General features: G+C 49.3%; 1 protein-coding gene across 10 annotated transcripts in view; it reads right to left on the reverse strand.

Moving 5' to 3' along the window:
* Positions 1-23,101, reverse strand: part of CAMTA1 (calmodulin binding transcription activator 1) — a 227,757-nt gene that overhangs the window by 163,140 nt on the left and 41,516 nt on the right. For all 10 annotated transcript variants that reach the window (XM_085242254.1, XM_085242255.1, XM_085242251.1 and 7 more), the window contains one exon: positions 745-812. In XM_085242254.1, coding sequence (XP_085098380.1) covers positions 745-812 — 68 coding nt within the window. The remainder of the gene's footprint in view (positions 1-744; positions 813-23,101) is intronic.

Consider the following 23,101-nt stretch of genomic DNA (forward strand, 5'->3'; position numbering starts at 1 on the left):
GGAAACAATAGGGGTTTCCAATTTGGAAGGTGGATTTGGAATGGGGGGGAGTAAAAAAAAAAAAAAAAAAAGCAATGCTGGAAAGCAAGTGTAATTTTACTGTGTTACTGATAAGTAACAAAACTTTGTGAGTCTTAATGCAGCAAGAAATAGCAGAAAAACATCTGCAGTCTAAACTTAACATACCAGACCCCATGGGATGGGAGAAGTTAAACATTTATGGCAGTGAGAAGAATACATGACATTTACTGAATAATAAACTGCAAACATGTCTGTTAATTTGGCTTTTTGGGATCTCCTCACCATCAAACACTTAACCCCAACAAGAAAAACACCAAAATGCAAACAATCCCAGAGAATGCATTTTAAACAGGCAAAGCACAAGGGAAGGCTTTGTGCTTTTTTATTTATTTAAAGTTCGAGGCTGCAGGGAGAACTGCTGAGATAAATAGCCTGCAACCTCACTCAGAGCCTTCAAAATCCGCTCATCTGAGGGATACAATTAAATGTTCAACAATCAAGTTAAAACTTTAACCTGTCAAGATTGCAGCTGTTCTATTTTTAATCAATCTGATTTCATTCAATAAAACGCTCATTAAGTCAATTAATGAGACTTTGGTGTCACAAGCCATCAAGCATGACTGGGAGTTTTCACTTTGTGGCCAACGGATTGATTAGCAAGTCAAGTAGTCAGTGGAAATCAGTCAATGTACATTTCACAGGCGGAATTATTAGCAATGTTACCTTGTTTTAGGGGAAGTTGTTAGCCATTCTTCATGCTTTTCAAACGTTATTAAATAAGCTGCAATTTCCTGAAAAGAAACGCAGAAAAAGAAAGTTATTGGCGTGGCTGTCCTGGAAAACTGAGAGTTTTATAACACAGAACCCTTCTGAATGTCTTCACCTTCAACAGGCGCAGTCCCAGCTCCACCTGCGACTCAGAGCAAGCCTTCACACTTACGTATGTCTTTTACCATGAAAGTTCCTACAGCTTACAATACGAACAACGCGTTTCTGTCTGTGAACTGGGATCTTTGGCAATTGCTCCAGAACACACATTATTATGGTTAAATGTGCATCTACTTCCTATTTCCCACTTTGCTTCAGCCGTATCACCCCGAGCGCAGACCCAGGGCCTCGCGCACATCCACGCCACCACAGCGTCTCAAGGAGCAACAAGGAAGGGCACGGCTGAGGCCCGCAGCAGCAGGGCGGGCAGCGCCAGTGCTGGGCCCGGCCTGGGAGAAGGGAAGGCAGTGCAAACACGGACACTTGAAGCTAAATTAAATATTTATAAATAGAACAACATCACTGCGGAGAGAATTGCTGAATTATTAATTGTTGCCATAAAAAGCCGGTGGGTGACATCCGCATCAGTGGCTGCTCCCGCCTGCGGGCTGCACGGCCCAGTGCTCCGACGGAGCCCGGCTGGGTGGGGGGCAGCCCTACGGCTGTGGGTGCAGGTGGGAGCAGCGTGGGGCAGCTCGGCTGTGTAACGCCAACACGAGGACTGCGCTGCCGGCCACGGAAGGATTTTCTTGTTTAAATGAGAGTTCTATGTCAGGGTTTTATCTGCGTAGCACCAAAGCTAAAAAAACCCGCAGTGCTCTCCAACCAGCTGGCCCAAGCATCTGCTGGAGCCACACAACGCAATTATATTACTCCCAAACGAGACGTAAAAATATCTTGTTTCCAATACTCTTGGTTTTAAGACTCATCCATAACGTCCTCCGGGTGTTTCAGCGGTGCCAGATCTCCGCGCTCTGTGCTTTATTAGAGCTGTGTGAATGTCATATTAATGACTCCTAACCAACATGTTTACACTGCAAATAAATCCTCCCAGAACCCCCCGCACCACAAACCAGCACGCGTCTGCCTTCCCAAACACAAACCTGCCGCCATCAGCCTCAGAAAGGAGCGGTGAGGTTGGGCTCTTTTGCACCAACTTTGCATCGCGGGATCCCACGCTGTGGCCTCAAGGAGCCCCGCGGCAGCGCGCAGCACCCGCCCCCAAAGGCAGAGGCTGCGGAGATGCAGCGGAGTTCGCAGCACCTGATGAGTGAGATGGGGCGCCTCACTGGCGCAGCCCCACAGCAGCCCTTGGCAGATGGTCTGTGTAAGCAGGCATCTGAGGAAACAAATCCCTTGAATGCGGAGATGGGGATGAGGCTGATTCACCCTCAACATCTTGCAAAAATAGGCAGGTTCTGAGGTTTCAAATTAGCGAAGGATTGTGCCTATTCTTACATTCGTTTACCATGAGGAGAGCGAAAGAACCGGTAGCTCCCGTGGCAATCCAAACCTGTACCATGGCACTGTCAGCACCGAAAAGCAAAGCATTTGGGCTCACAAATCAAGGTCTCAACCAAAGGCTGATTTCCTTCCCCTTCCCAGCTGGCCTGAGTGCCGCGTGCTTGAGATCTTCATCCCCAAACTGTCAGGGAAAAAAAGAACCGCAGCAACAAAATGTTGCTATTTAGAGGCAGAAAAATTGTTTTCCCTCACCTCCACTCTGCTGACCTGGACTCGCTCAGCACATTTCAGCAAACAAAAGAATAAGTAGATTTAAAGTCTCCATTATCATCCCACTCGGACAAACGGAAGCGTCAGAAATAAAGAATGGTCACATAACTGCATGTGCGCGGGAGGCGCTCAGGCAGCTCCTGCTTTTGTAAGTGGGCTTTTCTTTCTCCAGGTAGCCACAAAGAGCACAAGAAAAGTGTGGTGGTGCATTTGAAGGCAAAAAGCACTTCCTTAAAACACCGGAGCGTGCTGGCTGAGGTCACCCAGCTCAGCAGGCAGGGCACAGCAGGCAGCACTGCAGGGCCGTTTCATTAAACACACCATCAGTGCATTTTCCTTCTCTGAAACTGCAACCCACGTCAACCCAACAGCAGCAGAAACAGCAGCCCTGCAGCAGCTCAGCCTCACTGCCCAGGGCTGGCCTGCAGCTTCCTACCAGCTGCAATCCATGTGTGTGCAGTGAATGCAGAGGAATTGGCACTGCAGGCACACGAGTGACCAACAGAAACACACGTGTACGTACACGCTGGGTGCTGCTCAGGGAGGTGTCCCAGGAGCTCCTGTCCCTGCTCTGGTAATACGGAAAACAAGGGCTCCAACCAGACCCAGAGCTAGATGTTCAGACGATTCAAAATGCATAATTCAATTCTTCTAACAGGATAAAAGCAGGATTCACATCAGCCAGGATAGGAGTTCCCAGAGGCTTTCTGCTTAATGATACATTACAGCCTGATTTCCCTCCTCCAGAGGAAATACCTTGGATAACAAGGAAAACCGAGCTCACAGTGGCGGTATGAAATAACACGTACAGCAAGAAGGCAGAACGCCCTCCATGTGCTCCTCATACGCAGAACAAGGAGTCACGCAATGGGGGAAGCAGGATGGGATGTGCAGAGAGCACTGCGCAGCCCAGCAGTACGGCCAGCAGCCCCTGCACACAGCGCGGGGCTCAGCACAGCACCTTCTCCTGCCCCATCTGCTGCAGAATGCACCTCCAACCCCGCTCCCCACTGCCACAGCTGCAAAGGCATCGGGTCCAGGATACACAAAAGCAAAGCATTTCAGGAGTGCTCCTGCTAAAATGGCTGCAAGTTATCCCAGTCAAACAACTCCACACGACGTGGAGCAGAAACAAGCAGAAATTCCTATTTACAGTTTGACACCTATGTGCCAACTTCTGTCACTACATAAGCAACAAGAATCTGGGAAAATAATCTCTTGTCTACCACCTCACATTGTAGCAGAACCGCAAGAAACAGATGACTCAGTGATGCTCAGTGATACTTGGAGCGAACACTTGGGAAAAAATAGGCAGACAAAAAAGAAAAGCTCTCAGCAGAAGGCATGAAGTGAGCAGGGCTGGTTTCCCCCAGCAACGTGGGCAGAAGGCTCAGGGTCTGCTGGGTGCCCCACAGCACGGGGAGTGCAGGGATGGGGCAGGGCAGGGGGAGCGAGCCTGGAAGAACAGACGGGTGCGGGGCACTGCTGCTCAGGTGGAAGGGAGACGTGCAGCTGTGCAGGCCATGGGACAGATGCTGAAGGAGTGCCCGGTGCTAAAGCATCACTCAGCCTCACATCATGACCACTCCAAACCTAACTAAAGTGGTAAAGACTGAAATTTATTTCACCAAGCCAACAGCAGCACTGGCAGCTCGGAAGCTGTGGAGCAACCCTTGATGCAGTCGCATTAACAGTGAAATAAATTAATGCTAGAAGAGATAAGCAGACAAAGGGAATATCTGTACCTGCAGCAGTGAGATGCACCAGCTAACCCAGTGCAGCAGAATGAGCGATGGAGAGCCAACCTTTCAGAAAGGAACACGTGCAGCAATGAAAGCACAACAGAGCAAGCAGGGATTTGCTTGCAGGACCTCATCCCACAGCGGTAGCAGATGGAGCCGGCCAACCTGCTCCCCCTCTCCCAGTGCCAGACTGTGGCTGCATCTCATCCCAGACCAAACCTAAACCTGCTCTAGGTTTGCTCCTCTAGCATTCATATGGGCACCACAGCCATTCCCATTTCAAAGTCCCTCTTACTTGCACATGGGCTGAGGGTGCCCTTAATCTCACAGCTGATCAGAACCCGTTTTTGGCAATCACTGCAGCTTTTCGTATGTGGAATTTGAAAAATAAACCAGGTTTCCAATTCTGGATAGAGGGAAGGGTACACCTGCTCAGACTTTTCTCATACACAGATTAGGAGAAACATCTGAAAGGCCAAGCAGAAAGTGGTCAGACATGGAATTTCAGCAGCAGCATAAAGATGGTTGTTGGAAACATATGGTTGTCAGTGCTTGGCTTTGCAGCACAAGCAGGGCCAGTAATGAAGATTCAGTATTCATCAGCTCTGTTCATGCACCACTTTATGACACCAACAGCATTTTTCCTTTAGAAAAGGGGGAAGAAATAGATTTATCACTATGAGACACAAAGTCATTAAATAATTAAAAACAAAACTATATGCACAATAAAAGCTCTCTGATTAAAAAAAATCCCTGCATTTTAATGTGTGTTAATTCCCCTAATGATTCACTCTATATGTCTTACAGGGTCAAATCAATGTCTTCACAAAAAATTCAATTAAATCCCATTCATCCTATCTTCCAGGCGAGCCATTGTTTGCACTTGTATCCTATCAAACCACCTCTCAGTTGCTTCTCACCCAAGATTACAAACAAAAGGCAGTGTGTCAGCAGCAAGGTCAGAAGAGAAAGACCCAGGCTTTGAAAACCCAACTCCGTCCTCATCTGTGTTGTTTAATTATCAGGAGAGAGAAGCCAAAAGGACGCAATGGTTCCCTTTTCCCCACTCCCATCTCTCCCCCAGTCCTGCAATTTACTGTCAGTGCCGTGCGAACGTATCAGAGCTGTAAGCTGCTCTCCCCAGCCTCGCCACAGCAGTCCTGTGCAGGAGGCCCACTATTAAGCCCAGAGGAACCTGAGCAGTGCAATTAACTGATCTCGCTAAGCTGTGGCCCAGTACGGCAGCAGTGGCAGCACCAGAACAGTGCTCTCCGACCACAGTACGTGACTGCAGCTTCTCAGCTGCTTCAATATTTTAACAGCACAGAGCTGCAGCAGAGCCGACCCACCTCCCGCACGGCCCAGCACAGCTCTCTCACCGCAGCTGGGCAGCGTGTGGACAGACGCCGTTCCTTCCCACAAAGCCCCCACCTGTCTGGCAGTGCCATCGGTTTTATTCTCTGCACCCACAGCCGTGCTGACAGACCAACAACTCAACACCCATGTGTGCTGCAGAGCAGCCACCGCTCCGCTCAGCAAGGCTGAGAAAGTTAGAGGAGGAGTGAAAGCATTTCCATACTCCCTGAAGCTGAGCTCCTGTTCTCCTCAGCTTCCTCAGGGCTTGTCATGGCATCAAACACAGAATAATGACTAGCTCCACAGGAGCTATTCTGTCAGCATTTAGCCTCCTGTCACAGATTAATTAGAAATTAAGCACGCGTGCCTGTGATCCTGGGTTGCAAAGCACCATCTTACCCTCCAGGAACACCTTGCTGGAGAAGGACAGGAGCTGGACGCCTGGCAAGCAGCCCTCACCATAGAGCATCACATGGCAGCCACGCTCCAGCATGCAGCCCTGCACAGGACAGCAGCACTGAGCGAGGAAGGCGCCGACGGGCAGGGATCCAACACTGACTGACTCCAGAGGAGCCCATTACTCATCATGCTTGCAGGAAAGCTGCAGACTTTATTCTGCTCAGAGCTGAAAAACTTGCAGCAAAACAAAGACATTGTTTAGAAGAAAAAATAAATTAAAAAAGAGCTATAAAAACGCTCTGAGATTTGCAGCGAACATCCCGCCTGGCAGAAGGCAATCTCAGCCTGAAGGAGATGCATACAGGCAATAATCCTGTACGGCCAAACCCAAATTACTGTGTGCAGGCACTTCTTTGCTTGAGCTAATTGTACTTAATGCACCCAGTCCAGCCTCCACTCGTTCAAGGCACAGCTCAACATCTCCCCCTCCCCCGTTTTTTTTCTTGGCATCTTCAAATGCATCAGAGATTCCCACCTGACCTCTGCAAAGTGAAAAAAGAACCTGGAACCAATCTGCAATTCCCAGCATTTGTGCCAGTTACCTTAGGCTACCTATGTTGTCTCTAAGTAATAAATCAGTAGTTTAAAAACAATGCCTAAATTTCAAGTTATTAATTTGTATGAATTATGCACATCCAAATTAATAAACTTGAAATATACGCGTGTTTTAAGAGAAAGCACGAGAGCTCGTATGCATCCCTGAATTTATACCACAGAGCTAATAAAATTGAGATCTCTTAAGCAAGCACATTTATCCTCTTAGGAAATCTCCACGTCCTCACTGATACAGAGGCAAATTCCAGCTTACAGATCCTTTATTGTCCTTCCTTTCTGAAATAAAAATACAAATTTGTGATGATTATGGAGCATCTTCTCAGCTGGGATCAAGCAGTTCTCATTTCCTAGCAGCCTCCATCCTCCAACCCATTAATATTCTGAATATTACAAATAGAAGCAGATCTGAAAGCCACACGCAGCGAGCTCTCACTATCTTGTTGAGATCAGTGGGACAACAAATGCAATACGACTGCATTCGTCCAGTTGTTCCACCTAAAGTAACCCCCAGGTATAGGGAGGGCTGTCACTCAGTAAGCAGGAGAGGAACCGAAGCACAAGAACAGCAAACCAAACTTCTCACTACAGACCTGGGAAGCACAAGCGGGGTTGGTGTGGTTTGGCAGGTAGCTACCAGCAACACCCCTTCTGAACAAAATGTTTGGTTGCTTTTGCAGTTTGTGGGGTGCAACAAACGTGGGTACCAGGCAGTGACGTGGCACGGGCCACCCCTACAGACAAAGGAGAAAGAAATGAGCCGCTGCACCATCGCCCTGCTGGGTTTCTATCACTAGCACCTGAAAGCAAGCTCACACATTACCACATCACCTTTTCCATTGTGAATGAATTAAAGACAGAAATAAATTAAATCTTCATTTAAAATGTATTTTTCTAGTTGAGTAAGGGTACACCTTACTCAAGAACATTAGTTCTATCTGATGAGGTAGGAGCTGAGTTTTATCACCACTGAAGCTATGGGATCAGCCACTGTCACTGCTGCGTACATCGGAATGAGGCGAGCACTGCTGCCCTCCCTTTGCTGCAGCCCTGGGGGACCACGCTGCCAGCCCTGTGTGTCCATTCAGCTGCCCGTGCCCCGCAGGAAGGCCATCCATCAGCGCAGGGCTGACATCCTGCAGCAGCGCTGGGACGGCGGGTAAGGATAAAGCCGTGCAGTGGAAACCACATTGGGCTGGGAGATGTATGCCTTATTTCTTCCAGTTACAGAAGACAACGAGTGGCTGGATTTCAAACAGTAGGATGTTTTCATTAATAACAATGTCTTACTAACCATCTGTTAAAGGTCCATACTATTAATTTAACAAAAAAAAAATTGAATAGATTACTCTTACAGTTTTCAATTAAAGTACATGATGTCTTCAAACTGCAACCTTAATTAGACATTATAAGATGACATTTAGAAATCCTGAGCTCTGATTAGCTGATGAAGTCATCTGACTGTGAAGAAGTTCCACAATAATGTCATGGCAGCAAGTACTCAACCTGCTGCCGGGATGAGAGTGCATCAAGTCAGCAAGAGAGCGGCTGACTTTAACTCTTCAACACGCAGAAGAGTGAAACAGCTGGTAGCCCTGGAACAAAACCAGCCTCAAACACACACACACATTTGAGATGGAAGGGAGCCTTAAAGACCATCTCCAAACTCCCCCGCAATGAAATGATAGGTTATCCTCAAGGAAAACTTACAGGGAGAAACAAAATGGTCCTTGTCCACCTCCCAGCCGAGCTGCAGTGAGTTCACACCAACACTTAAACCCTTCCAAAGGGCCTTCCTGGAAATGGAGAACTTCACACGCTCGGCTGTACGTGCCCCAGGGCATCCCCATTCCAGCACATCCTGACCTGAGAAATTGCTGGAGATGTTTATTACCTGAGGAGAGCGCTGATGGAGCCGTGCAGACCGCAGGGCTCAGCGCAGAGCTAAGCCAAGTGGACAGGTATTTTCTCTGAGGTCAGCACGGCTGTACCTCCCTTCGCTTAGTCCCTGCCACTCCATCTTAAAGTGGCAAGTGGACAACTTAAACGCTTTATTTTCAAGGCCAGACCTGGCATGAAGCAACTGGAATAAGATAAGAGGTAATTTCCACTCCAAACCATGAACAGGAGGAGGAAGAAAAAATTAATCAGTCAAGTGAGCGATGGTTAAAGAACATCTGAGTTGAACGAGATCTGCCCACCAACTTTACCTGTCAGGTGCACGTGCACACAAATAACAGCAAACGTACACAAACGGATCTTCATGACTGCACAAACACAGCTCTGCACGAAGGCACGGTGCTGGATGTGCCTGCATCGGGCCTCGCGTCACTCAGCGCCTGATGGCGTTAAGATGGATTTTAGCCTCAGGTCCTAAACTGAGGGACAGTCACATAACAGAGTGGTATTCAATATCAGTCTCTAGCAACTGGCAAACACCCCCAGCCATTACAGAACTCAATTACCATTCCTTAAGCGACCTTGGCCTACCCTGCGGTGTGACGGAGCACACGGGTTCTCCTACACCCACCCACAGCCCCCGGTGCTCCGTCTGCTTTCCTACCCCCCACCTCCCAAATTCTTTCCCCATGGAGGGTTTAGGCTGCTCTTACGCACCTCCCAGTCAGTACTTCGTGTTTTTATTGTCTTCTTCAATCAAAAAAGATAAATAGAGAATATTTAGCTCTTCTGGCTTTTTTTCAGTACAACAGCAAAGTTAATTTAAGTTGGATGAGTAGTAACTGCAGTAATACTTCAGGCAGTATCCGTGTTATTAATTTAATCTTTTCCCTCCTTTATTCAGGTTTAAGTACCACATCATCAGTAAATGCACTAAGTTTAACGTTTTATATTCTGTCTAAATTGGAAGAATTCAAACTCACTTGATTTCCATTTTTTAATGGCAAGCACGAGCTCATTGCAGGTAAGGAAGTGCTTAAAGCTAAACCCCTATCAATGGAACAATCCGATAGCAGATATTAGAGGAGATCTATAGCGAGGGAAAACTGCAAAGCTATTTACATTAACTTCTGTCAATACAAACGGGCACATTCTCTGCTGAAAGGCAATTTCATCTGCAGAATCAAGGCATTGCTCTCATAATCCTCGAGCTTGCTATAGACTTTTCATTAACAGCAACAAATGTATAAGGCTATGCAGGCTCATGAAACGAAGGTTTATTTATGGGAAGCTGATACGTACCCACTTGTAAGAGCACTGAGGTGCAATTCCTCAATGCCTTTCCAGTTCTGAACCTACATGAGGTGGGAAAACCGGCACCCCCCAGCTCTGGCAAGGAGCCATCAGCAAACCCTTCCGCCCCGCGATTGGGCAAGGTTCATTAGAAGGAAACTATCAGTGGTAATTGTCCCTTTCTACATATCCTTCACTCCAATATCCTCTACCGTAATAACGTTCCACATTTCTGCAGAACTGTCTTTTCAGCATGTTTTTGCATTACGCCTAATTTTGTAAGAGTTTTTCAGTCCCACATAACGACACAGTTCAATGCAAAACCAGATATAAATCTGGCTTAAGAGACTCTCAACAGGAATTCATTTAAAACTGTAAATGTTAAAAGATTCTATGCCTGATTTATGGAGTTTTCTTATTTCAAACAGGGAATTAAAATCCTCCTTAAAAGATGCATATTAAATCATGATAACAACAGTAGGAACGACAGCGTGGGTCAGGCGGCCAGGAGAGCTGGGAATAGCAGTGCTGGTGCCCTTCCCTTCTGCGCTGCGCCCTGATAAAGCAGAGCTGCCCTACACTGAGCTCAGCACTGCTCCCCACCCAGCGCCCAAATCTTAATTACTGCAAAATGTTATCTTGGATGCCGGCACCTATCTAAATAATGCAGTGAGTTTACCTTAAATGATTATTTAATGGTTTTATTCCTCTTGTATTGTTTACATAGAACACGCTTCCAGCTGTCTAAGGGGCTGTGAAAATACAGCATAAATGGCCCCATATCCTTGTGCAAACAACACTCAAAAATAAATAAAATTTATCAAAGCTAGTCACTATTATTCTTGTAGTAATTTTTAATGTTTCGTGCCTGTGAACAGATAAAATTGTACTGCTAAAGCCTCGAGTGCTGTGGTATTTGCAGCACCATAACCAAGCAAAGCGAGACCGATGGAGGAAAGCTATGGGGAGCTGTGCCAGAGCCTGGTGCTGCTCTATTTCAAGCAACAAAACCATCTCAATGGAAGGCAGACCTGCATTAAACACAGCAGTAAACAAGAGGAGAAACTTCACCAGATGAATGCTCTTCAAATATTTATGTAAATTAATTACTCATTACTTGCAGGCCACAGACCTATCTCTTCGCAGAGATCAAGAGCTCCTCGCAATGCAGCGCTCACAGATGTAAGAAAGCAGTGCAGGGAGCAGCTCCTCTGCCTGCGACCGCAGCCAACACTGCTGCACCAGGACCGAAGGCCCTCCAGGACACCTCCAAACACAGACCCGAAAATCCTTCAGCTATCTGTAGCAATAAGGCTCCCAAGTTCTATTTTTAGGACCCAACTATCCCTCACAAATCTCCCCAGAGACAACCCAGCAGAGTTTAAGGCCTTCTGCTGCCATTTTTCTTCATCACGCAGCTGCGTGCGTAAAATCAAATAGCAGCACGTATCTGTTCTCCTTCCCAAACATCCACCTAATTAATCCAAATAAATCTCTAAGCGAAAACCAGAATGTCAATGGGATAAAAAAGACCTTTTGAAAGCGTTGATATTATCACCTAAAACATTATAAATGACCCTATTACAGAGCTAATTGAGAAACACGCCTACCTCCCACCAGGCAGCACGGAGCTGGGACTGTTTTTCTTCCTTTTATCCCCATCCAGCCGCGGCCCAGCGCTGCGGTCCCACAGCGCCGGTCAGACAAGCGTTTCCCTGACGGCCCAGCAGGCGAGAAGTGCTCAGGTGTGGAGCAGCACTGAGGGCCCCAGCCAGCAGCAGATGTAAATGTGGCTCTCAGGGTAGGTTAGAAAAGTATGTGAAAATAAGACCAAAGCGTAGAGAAAAATTAAATGGAAGTGAAAGTATGAGCAGGCAACTATTGATTTCCAAGCCCTGAAAAGTACTGCTAATATCTCACCTTCTTTTTGCTTTCCCTTTACGGACTAATAGTCTGTTTTCAGGCTGCTACATTGATTGCTTATACTTAAATAACACGCGTGTATGAACATTGATCCTCACAGCAACATCTGAATTATAATACTGGTAATACTACCAGGAACCCCAGAAGGGAGGATCAGGTCGGGTATTTGGAACAATTTCTACTCAGTGGTGCTGCACCGGCACAGCTGCCCAGGGAGGAGGTGGGTCACCGCCAACACAGAGATGTGGCACTTGGACACACGGTCGGTGGGCACAGTGAGGTGGGTTGTGGATCTTAGGGGGCTTTTCCAACCTTGATGAGTCTGTGATGCGAAGCCGCAGCCCTGGGGCAGGGCCCTGCTTGCCTTCCCCTTCCTGCCACCTGCTTGAGCTCACGGCTGTTTTCATGTGCCTGTTCCTCCAGGTGCACACGTGCTCCTGAGCTCCCCTCTGCCGCCTTCTGTATTTCTGGTAATCTGGTAAATTGTACTGTAAATCCAAATGTTAGGCTCTCTTTCTTCCTTTTTAGAGCTCTCATCTCATTAAGATTTTCCTCCTTCTTTTAACTGTTACTTAGTTGAGGTTTAAAATGAGAAAAAAACAAAACAAAACAAACCTATGAAAAATGAGTATTAGAACCTGGCTGCAATTTCCAATTCCTAGCTAGTGCTGCTGGGCTGTGGCTTTCAAGTCCTGCATGTACATGCCAGATCTAATCTAGTAAATCAGTGGGTTCTTAGCAGTAATGGGAATGATAGGTCAAGTTTCTAGAAACAGCTAACAAACGCTGATTAATGTACAGGATCAGCTCCTGTGCAACTCATTACGCTCACAGCTGCAATGAAACTGTCCTCCCTTCACAGCTTTGTGCAGCGCATAAAAGTGAAAATATTTCTGGACTACATAAGTAGCAGGCCATGAATATTAAACAAGCAGTATTATTAATCCTGTGCCATTAGTCTCGGGCAGTCACAGCAGAGCTGACCCCCAAGGCAGAGCCACTGCTGCCATCTATTTCTCATCAGGAACTCACCCACCACCCGAAGTATCTGCTATTTTAGAACAGAGAGTAAACAGTAAAAACCAGAGCAGCACCAGGGAACCATCGATCTTTTGCACTCTCAGAGTCCTGAGGTTCATTCCTCACTGAGGAGAGAACAGCCAGGCCGAAGGGATGGGCAGATCAGCGGCGTGGGCAGCACCGTGCTCTGCTCACACCTCCGTCCTTGCAGCTCCCTGCTCAGCTCCCCCAGCTTTAACCTTCGAGCTCTCAGTTTTTGAAAAAGCTTTTTAAAAGCAACCCTGAGACCTGTCTGACTCCAATGTGAAGCCTCAATCCTGGCTCTAGAAATCAAACGATGTGTTTTCAGCAAACCCAGAATTGCCCATTACAGAAGCAGAACGTTTTTATGGTACTATTGACTTCAGCACGCTGTCAGGGCAAATCTGCAGCGCAGACAAAAACAACCCTCCCTCTTCTGAGGCGCTCCAAATCCAGCCACACAGAGGATACTCATCCAACCGTATGCTTTATGCTGACAGTAATGTGTTAATTTCATAAATTATTGAAGTCAGGTACCACTTTTTAAATTTTGTTCAACAAAGAGAAGGAGACGTATCTGGGCTGCTGCTGAAGGACGGGGTGGTGGCCAGGGTCCCCCAGCTCCCCCCGTCTGCTCCAGCTGTCAGCGTGTGGCTGTCTGGGTCAGGTGTGACATCCAGCAGAGCCGGGAGCTTCCCTAACTCCACCTGTAATTTAGTCCTCCATCTACATCCTGCATTGCTCGGTATTTACCAACAACCTTTAAAGGAAAGCGAGCCGTGAGAAGATGAAATTTAAATGTGACAGAAGGCATTTGCAAGTCAGGATCAGACAGGCTGGAAAAACAGCTGAGACCTAAACAAACTAGGTGAGTGATCAACATGATAGCAACAAAGTACGTTCCTGGGAAAAGAAAGCCAAGAAACGTGCATTGGCAGATGCGTTATGCATGCAGCCTGCCAGGCTCAGAGCTGGGGGCATCACCTCCAGGTGATTGAGCTCCTCAGTGCACACAGCACAACGAGATGGAGAGAGAATGAGTCAGGGTGGGACAAAGCAGCAGAAGCCTGCAGAGCCAGCAGGCTCCATCCCTGCAGCAGCACCCAGCTGCCCTGCGAGCAGAGTGATGACTTTCAGAGGGTGACGTGTGCCCAGAGCCAGCTGTCAGCACAGAATGCTTTCATCACCAGATAATCATTTTAAAGGCAGATATTTCTTTTACTCCATGGGACAACTGATTTCACTATATGGTTTCTAGAATGGGACTCACTCACAGAGGAGAATTCAATGAATAATAATGCACTTAAGGAAAACCAACTGAAAATCCTGTATTAATTGGACATAACCGAGAGTCCAGCCCCACCACCGTTTTGATTATTAACTGCAATTTATGGGCACACACAAATTAGCAGCTATCTCCTCCTGCAGTGACCTGCTGAGCACTAATTGCTCGGTCACCTACTGCCCGCTAATGTTTTCCCCTGCTTTTATGGGAAAACATCAAGGTTTACCTCATTTTCCTTTCCTGTGGTGTTAGCTGCCTTACCTGGCCCCAATTTACCTCGTAATCGCTCTGAAGAAATGCTGGCTCAGGGCTCCCAGCCCTCCAGGACGCAGCGCGTGCTCAGCATGCACCAGCACAGCGCCGACATGAGCCTGGAGCAGCTGCTGGGGGGCTGCACTGCACAGCACTGAGCTCAGAGGGACCTCTGAGAACAGCACCAGGATGTGAGGCAAACACAGAACGGGATTTCCACCGGGTGGTGAAAAAAGATGGGTATTCCCTGTGGAATACTGTAGTTATGGGAGAACGAGAACAGGGCTTTGTCCTTCACGGCTAAAGGTCAGATGCTCAGTTAATGGAAATCAGCACGAGGCCTGCAATGCAGCAGAGCTGTGTGGGTCGGCAGAAGATGAGGATTTGGGCCCTGTAGGGCATTAAAGGAAATGGCACTGCAGGTGCAGAGGTGCTGCCCACAGCCTTTGGGGGCTGCCTGGGCCCCGTGCTCCATCTCTGTCACGCAGCAGGCAGAGGCAGGCACCGCTCGGCACTCCTTTCTTCCACCATAATCTAAAACCACAACCCTCGAACAACAAAACTCCCCTCTCTGCTCTGACAGGCTTTACCCGAGTCCTGCGTGCCGAAGGACAAACGTGTTCTCGGCTCAAGAATCCCCAGGCTGGGCCTCAGGGCAGTGCTCCGGGCTCCTGGCTCTGCCAAGAGCCGCACACAGTCGCAGCCAGAGGCCCTCCGGATCCCTTTGAAACAGAGCAGCTCTCAAACCGTTCCGTGCTGTCGCACTGAGCGCTGCGCCGCCGGGAGAAGCCTCTGGCATGCAGAGATCTCATGTGCATCTTAACAGCCTTCGATTAAAAACAGTCCGTGCTCAGGGGTGTGGGGAACTCCACAGAGCGGGGAGGGCAGCTCCCAGAGCCCTGATCCCAGTCCTGTACTGGGACGTGGTCTGAGGGCACCCGCCGCCATGCTGTGCCCACACCCGGCGGCGGCCCTCAGCTCTGCCCTCCCACTCCAGAGCTGCATTCCATCACTTACCATATGCAAATTATGTTAAATATTTCATTCATTAAATGGCTCATTTTATTACTGAACTGTACCTTAAGCCGCTCAGAAATTTAATTCTTCTTGCACTTACTCAGTAATGTGAAATAACCAACTTAAATGAATATTTTACAGTTTGTGCTAGACAGAACATTTATTCAAAATTCTTTCCCTTTTAGAGTTATTCTTTTAAGTGGGCTTCAATACATTACGCAATTTAAGTCATCAGGGGGGGATTTTTTAATTTTTTTTAAACTTTCTTTTTCACCTCCATTCTGGAGGAGCCCAACGACCCACGGAGGGCACGGAAAGCAGAATTCTGAAGCTGTTTTAGCATTCCTGTAACTGCAGACAGCTTTGCTGTTCAAAGTGACACAGCTCCTGCTACAGCCCATAACGTGCCACCAGTCCTCTGGGAATTTAATAAAAGTAACGTGAAGTGACAGAGCTCTCATGTCTGAGCATTGCCCCCTCCTGCGCACGCTATTATCACCCATACGTAAGCAAGACATGTTCCTAAAGGGGAAAAAAGGTGTAATTACAGGGGAGGCTCTGGTTATTTCCAGCTTTACCGAAAGATAACACAGCAGCGTCCTCACTGGTTATGACAAGGTCATTACTACCTCTAACCGAGGGAACGCGCTCCAGCTGACTCACGGGGACAAGCCAGCAGCTCCCAGCCCTGAGGGCCGTAATGCAGATCTCTGCCTGGACGGCAGCTCTGGCAGACACCGAAGTCCCTGGCTGGTGACCCTGGGGCAGAGCAGCCCCAGGACAGAGAGCCTGACAGCCTCACGATGAGCAATAGCACAGCCAACACCCCTCATGCATGAGTTCCCATAACTCTTGTCTGGGAAAAACCTTTCAGTTTCCAATGGAAATATGCAAAACAGACTCCACACTGTAAATCTTCCTTCTCGGCTCTACGGAGATAAGTAGGACCTATTAACCTTCCATGTTATTTTCAACTTCATTATTTGAGCTGACACGACAAGAGAGAGCAGTGATGGCTCTTTTTGGCAGAGTGCATGTAAATCGCTTTCTCAAAGGAAATTACTTCTCCAGGCTGAACGTTATTAATCTAAATTCTCCCTTAGTCAAATCGTTGCCCATAATAAATACGGAGCAGGCTGCGATACCCATCTCTGAGGGCATCCCGTCCCAGTGGCACAGCTCAGTGCTTCCCCTGCACACCACAAAGGGCACCGCGTCCCGGGGAGCTCCTGGAGGTCCCAGCACCAACCTCTACCTTGGGGAGCCATGTCCCCACAGCCTCCTGGAGCCACCTGATACCAACCAGCACATCCAGAGCTTTGCTGAGAACCACCATATTGCCAATGGATTCCCACTGAAGTCACTCACTGAACATTTATGCCTGATCCCTTCCGCCAGAGTATGGCCAAGCTGCAGGTGCTGTGCTGCAGCCTACACATGGCTACACTGTGCTTGCATGTGGTCTACATATGGCCCGCACGTGTCCTGCGCGCAGACGTTCTGCTGTAGGCAGGCCTGTGCCATCCTGCTGAAAGCATTCCCATCCAAGTGACACTCGTGTCAGGCTGCTTTTCCTCCCTCCTAACACCAGGCTCCATCAAGCAGAAGCTGAGGAATGCTGCTGTTTCTCTTGGGCTATTCTGGGCTAACTGCGCAGCCTCCAGAACCTGCTCTGAGAGCCACAGATCACTACATGGGCTCCCATCCACATCCTTGCACCAAAGAACCACCACTGCACGCACTGCTGGGCCCTGCCAGGCATGCAGCACAGCACAGTGATGGCAGGAGCCGGGAGGAGAGCTCGGGGCCACGTGGTCCCTCTCCAGCCCTCTGGCAGCCAACGAAGGCTGCAGGCACCTCTTCCCATCCTTCACGTGGGGCATCACCAGCACAGCCCTTCCCCCAAGCAGAGGGGAACTCGAAGCAGGAGGATTTAATCCTCCGCAGCCGAGGTGAGGGCAGATTAAGCTTTGGCACATGCAGAGGTAGAGAGTGTTGGGAGCATTATAAATCCACCGGTACAGAAAGCCCTTTTTCCTCATTTGTTAGTCAGCGAAGTGTGAAAATGTTAATGAAGGAAGCTATAATCTATGAGAATTTCACTATTAAAATTTAGTTCACGTCTGACGGCTCCTGCTTACGCACAGCCCATTGTACATCAATCCTTCCACCGCGCTGCTAATAATAGCTGTAATTGCCTTACTCTGTCTAGCCACCTTCACCCGGCAAGGCTCGGATTTGCTGGAACCCTCATTGTAGAAATTATTTTCATTCTATCAGCTTGAAGCTTTATTGCACGTATTCCTAAAAGAAAATAAACACGGGAAGATCTTAAGTGCAGAGCTTCTCCCCTGTGTGGTGCTCAATGAGCAGAGCGACGACAGCGAGGACGCAGATGGGCTCACACTGTGGGTCATGGTGTGCCCATGGGTGCCCACAGAGGTCCCGTGGAGAGCTGCAGCTGAGCACTGAGCGCAGAGGGATGTGCTCATGGAAATACCTTTGGCTCTCGCATGTTTTCTGCTCACAGATCCCGTATTTCTTTAAGATCACACACCAGGCTCTGACTGTACACACCCCGATGTGTGGATGCATGGACACACAGACCCATAGGAACAGCTTTCCTCTATCACTCAGTGCCACAGACCTTCACCGCTGTGGGCATCCCAAAGAGGAGGAGAGCAGCAACGGACACATCCAACGAGCCATGGAAATTAAGCCATACAGGTAATTGGAAGAGAAGTAATTTTCTTAAGACTTGAGCATTTCACAAAAGATTCCTTCAGCGCTCTTTCAGCCACCAAACATCCCAGATCAGCTATCAGCTGCCTGGAAGGGACTGGCGTATTTATTAGAGCTAATCACAGTGAAGTTGCAGCTCATCAGGATGCACACACAGGCACATTCCCCTCTTGGCTCTTTGCAGCACAGAAATTTGTTCTTAGGGACTGATTTTCAGAGCAGAACACAGATGTACCCCCCCTTCCCTGAGTTCCTGGCCTCCCCTGCAGGTCCGGCAGCCTGGAGCACCAACAGCAGGTGCTGCTGCTCCCAGAGCCGGGACACGGCCCTGCACCCACCCGATACCCGCTGGCTCTGCCTCCAGCTCCGCACTCACCTGCAGAGTCACAAAAGCTCCCCAGAGCTTCCCTGGAGCACTTTGCCATCCTTTTTTTTCCTGTCTGTACTGCTCTGCATTACACTTTTTCCAAGGAAGACTGATAACTTTGGAGGTGTCACGATAACAAATGCGTTCTGCTCGGGCCATAAGCGCCGGAGCACAAAGAGCGCGCAGGCAGGAGCTGCTGAGCAATGCCTGCTGCGGGGCGAGGATGCTATCCTCGTGCAATCTGCAGTCAAAGCAGAAATGTATCATTGTAGTAAATGGGAGAGAAACAGCACGGCAATCTGTCAGCAGCAGCCCCAGACGGAAGATGCGCATCTCTCTTCTGGCACAGGAGTGAGGGAAGAGAACGTGTGATAAAACAAAGGCACGCTCTCAAAAGATTACTTCACTGCCACAGCCCTGTGATTTTTAATTCTCCTCTAATTTCGGGACTGCAGCACTGATATAAAAATCCCTATAAGTGTTTTAGGGAGATGGTAATGGTCCTATACTAAAATAATTCAACCAACACTATAATTTTAGTACCGCTATCAAAATGAAATAATGGCTGTTTACTATGTTACACCTTTCAAATGACCTTCATTTGAATACAAATTGTGGCTTGAAATTCTGAAAGCTGCTCTATTTCGGGAGGCAGCAAACCGAGGGGGTTCACCCGCGGTCGCCTCTCCCAGCGGATTCCTCACTGCAGACCGAACGGTTTTTTCCTCTGAAGATACTGAGAGCCGCTGACAGAACCGGCACGGAGCTCAGAGGCGCCGGGGATCCCGGCTGAAGGGCGCTGCGTGGGGCTGCCAGCAGCAAGCCGTGCTTTTCAGTTACCCACAGAGCGAAATCACTGAGTCACGGTGCTCACGGGCGCTCCCGACACCGCAGCGCCTCCGGAAACCCCCTGAAAAAGGAAAATTCTTCTACACGTTTTGTAACCTTCTGTTGTCATTCCTAATTAAAGTCGCATTCAGAGCCGGCAGAGGATGGCACACACCGCACCTTCATTACCTTTCGGAGCTGGAGTGCTGCAAAGGGAAAATTTCCACGCTCCAAAAATACGGAGGAGCATCAGTAAATACTCCCACCGTGACACCCACAGTAATTACTCGCAGGGAGCAACGGGGGGGGGGGGGGGAGAAACACCGCAGCTGTGCCCCCGGGGCACACCAGCACCTGTGGAAAGGAGGATGCTTCCTCCGGGGAAGAGAGAAACGGTTTTCAGAGGCGGTTTTCAGAACCGCTTTTGCCCCTTTTTGTTTCTTATTTTTCAAATTCCCTCCTTCGCGCATAAAGACCGCCGCAGGGAGAGCCGCCGTGGGAGCCCGCAGGAGGGCAGCAGGCAGGGGATGCCCACCCGGCACCTCCGCTCGGTGACAGCGCGGGGACCCGCCGGGCTTTGGGGCGGATGCAGGGAATCCCGACCTCCCCCCGCGCTGCTGCCAAGCTGTGATGCAGCAGAACGCGGCAGCGATGGGCTGAGCGGTGCTGCTCGGCTCAGCCCGCCTCGTTTTGCGCCCGCTCAGAACACGGGGCTCGTTATTAACAGCGCCGTGCTCCCAGGCACCGGGACAAGTAACGCAGCTGTAACGCTGAGGTGTTCAGAGCGCGTCGCCTTCTGCCCGTTTTAATGACGAAAATCGCTAACAGACCGCATGCTGCACCCTCATCTACAGCTCAGCTCCTCGGTGGGCTTCCCCAGCACAAAGCAGCGCAACTCCTGCACACCTCTGCTCACAGCCAGCGGTGCCAACAAACCCAGCAGCTGCAAACCAGGCTCTGCGGGGGCGGCCGCTCAGCCACCCAAACCCAAGCGCCAGGGAGAGCTGTGCAGCTGGGAGGTGTCAGCAGGAGATCCTGGAATAATGCGGTTCTCCTTCATGCTGACATTGCTGGGAAAGAAATGTGCTTTAAACAATAGGTGTTGTATAAAGCATCTGAAAACAAGACAAATTAGTCATTAAAAATTAATTTTAGAAAATTACACTCTTGTTAATAGACGCTGTTACAGCTTCGCGCATTCCTTTTCAGGCAGGAGGGAGGAAGGGGATTTAAAACACACTTTATTGTATTTCATCAAAAATTGAAGAGAGGGAGATAAATGCCTTCGGAAGCCTGCGTTTCTGCATTGCACAAATTCACAGCCCAAGTATATTTGCATTTGCAATTCACACTTGCAAAGAGGACGAGCCACTACACAGAGCGATTCCCCCCTTTCTCCCCCATCGCTCCACACCACTCCACTGCTGCACGGCAGCGCAGCCAGACCTCACTGTGCACATCAAGCACACGTGGAGCCTTGGCTGGGCCAGCTGCTCTCCATGGCACGCACGCTTTCCCCACGAGGACTTGCTTTCTGCTGAGGCCAGCACACGTTTATTGGCACTGCCAGCCCGGCTTATGGGCTGAGCCACACATGGCACAGAGAACAGGGTGGTGGTACGGACACAGAGCCCCCGCTGACAACAACGAGGTGTCAGCGCACAGCACTGCGGGCACCTCCATCCTACAGGAGCCAATTTCTTCACCTCACGGTAAAAACTCGACGAGAAAAGCACTCGCAGAACCCACTGAGTGATCGCTGCCATTATTCTCACATTCTCACCAGCAAGGACTACAGCAAAATACTCAAGGTCAAGAGACCAGCATGGTTCTAGGCAATCTGTACCTCTTAAAACAGTGACAAATATGTTATTTAATTTTAATGAGCTTTTTTGCATCTCAAATCTAATTACAGCATTATCAAGTACTGCTCTGAACTGCAGGTGGCTTCTCATTACTTGTGGTGGGGCTGTCACAAGCATTTTTCATGAATACTAAGAACTGCTTAATTTTACGACGCATTTTGGAACTCTGGCGCTGAGCCCCACTCCCACGTAAGGGTTCACATCAGCACGGCACGGCTCAGCACTGCAGCACAGCCCCCACCGCCACGGCTGCATGTTTTGGTCACCACCATGCAAAGCAGAATGCTTCAAGGTGGGGAAGCGCTCCAGAGTCAGAAGCGTTTTGGCAAGATCAAAGTATTTCAATCCTTCCTCTCCTTCACCAAAGTCTGATTTTTTTTTGATAGTTTCTGGCCAATCCCTCTGGCCCACGGGGATCCCCACCACCTCCAGACACAGGAATTCCAGGAATGCCCATGAGAACAGCACAGCTGAGCACCCCGAGATGGTAGCCGGCCCCCTCAGCACCGCGCCTCCCGCTTCGCTCCCCACTGCCATCAGCATTAACTCCATCTCCCTGTGATAAATTATACAAAGGCAATAATATAAAGAGTAAATAATTAATATGAATACAAGAAAATTTGTTTCCAAGAACAAATCTTGCCACGATCACCAATGAGCCTGCAAGGGAGTGGGCTGTGCTGGGCTGGCACCGCAGTGCGGGGCGGCACACAGGGTGGGAAGGGCCGCTCCACGCAGGACTTACTGCAGCTGTTGTTCAGCATCCCCAGCCTGCCCACTGCATCCTGCTCACTCCTCCTGACAAAAGCAAGAGGCTACCCGGGGTTTAATTGCCTTTTCCGGCTGGCAATGTCCTTGTGGATATAAAGAGGAATTTGTAATTTCCTCTGACAGTACGTTCACCTCTCCTTGTCTGTCTTTGTGCAGAAGTTAATTCTGCTTTTCTGGTCACTGTTTGTACGCACGCCTAATTGTTGCACCACACCAGCTGCAGTGAAGCCCTCAGCAGGGCGCTCCTGCATTAGCAGCCCATCAAGTAATATGACAGCAATGTTCCACAGTTAATTACTGCGTATGGCACCAGAAAAACCTCCTGGTACAGGGACAGCGATCCCCAGACACCTCCTCGCTCCTTGGAGCTGCCACCTGCCTCTGTGCAGCTCTGAAGGCACTTGAAGCCACACACAGACATGGGAAAGCTTCAGGGATCACGTGCAGCAAACAGACAAGCGCTGACCTACCGGACCCACACAGCCCCAGCAGAGCCAGGGGGGCCGGCAGTGACCCCATGAGCACCCACTGCTGTAACAGCAGGATCTGTTTGCGAAGGGCTCTGTGGAAGCACTGTGTGTTGCAGACAACAGCAGTGAATTATGCAACAGCCCGCATACATCAGGTGTCCCTACATTCCCGGTAATGAAAAACAACATTTCCTACCTTGGCAATTTCCACAGACACGATGCTGCCGTTATCGAGCAGTTTCAGAGCACATTATTAATCCCCATGCGTTATTGCTCCAAGACAGCAGCACCAGTGTCCTATAGCAAAGCCCCAAGGCCAACAAAAGGCACCGGGGCACCCCTGGCACTACTTGTTTGCACCAATGCAGCCCAAGCAGCAGCTCCAACTGGGAGCACTCATCCGCATCCAGAGGCCGGCGGAGGAGAAAACGGCCACAAGGTGCCTTGTGCCCCCACAGCCCCATTAGCTGCGCACTGCACACACCTGGACAAACCCCAGCCCTGGGACGGCTGCTGCCAGCACAGACCCACAGAGCAGCCCAGAGCCTGGCAGAGGAAAAGGCTTGGGAAGACCCGGGGCAGAGCCCAAACTTTGGAGCGAAGGCTGCATTAGGAGCAAGCTGAAGGCCCTGACAGCACACAGCAGTGTAAGAGAAAGGCAGTTGGAAGCACGCAGCCTCACATCCCAACCCCAAAGCTCCTGGTGCCGTGCTCCT

The sequence above is a fragment of the Meleagris gallopavo genome, chromosome 23 (genome assembly GCF_905368555.1).
Source record: "Meleagris gallopavo chromosome 23, MGAL_WU_HG_1.1, whole genome shotgun sequence".
NCBI lineage: Eukaryota > Metazoa > Chordata > Aves > Galliformes > Phasianidae > Meleagris > Meleagris gallopavo.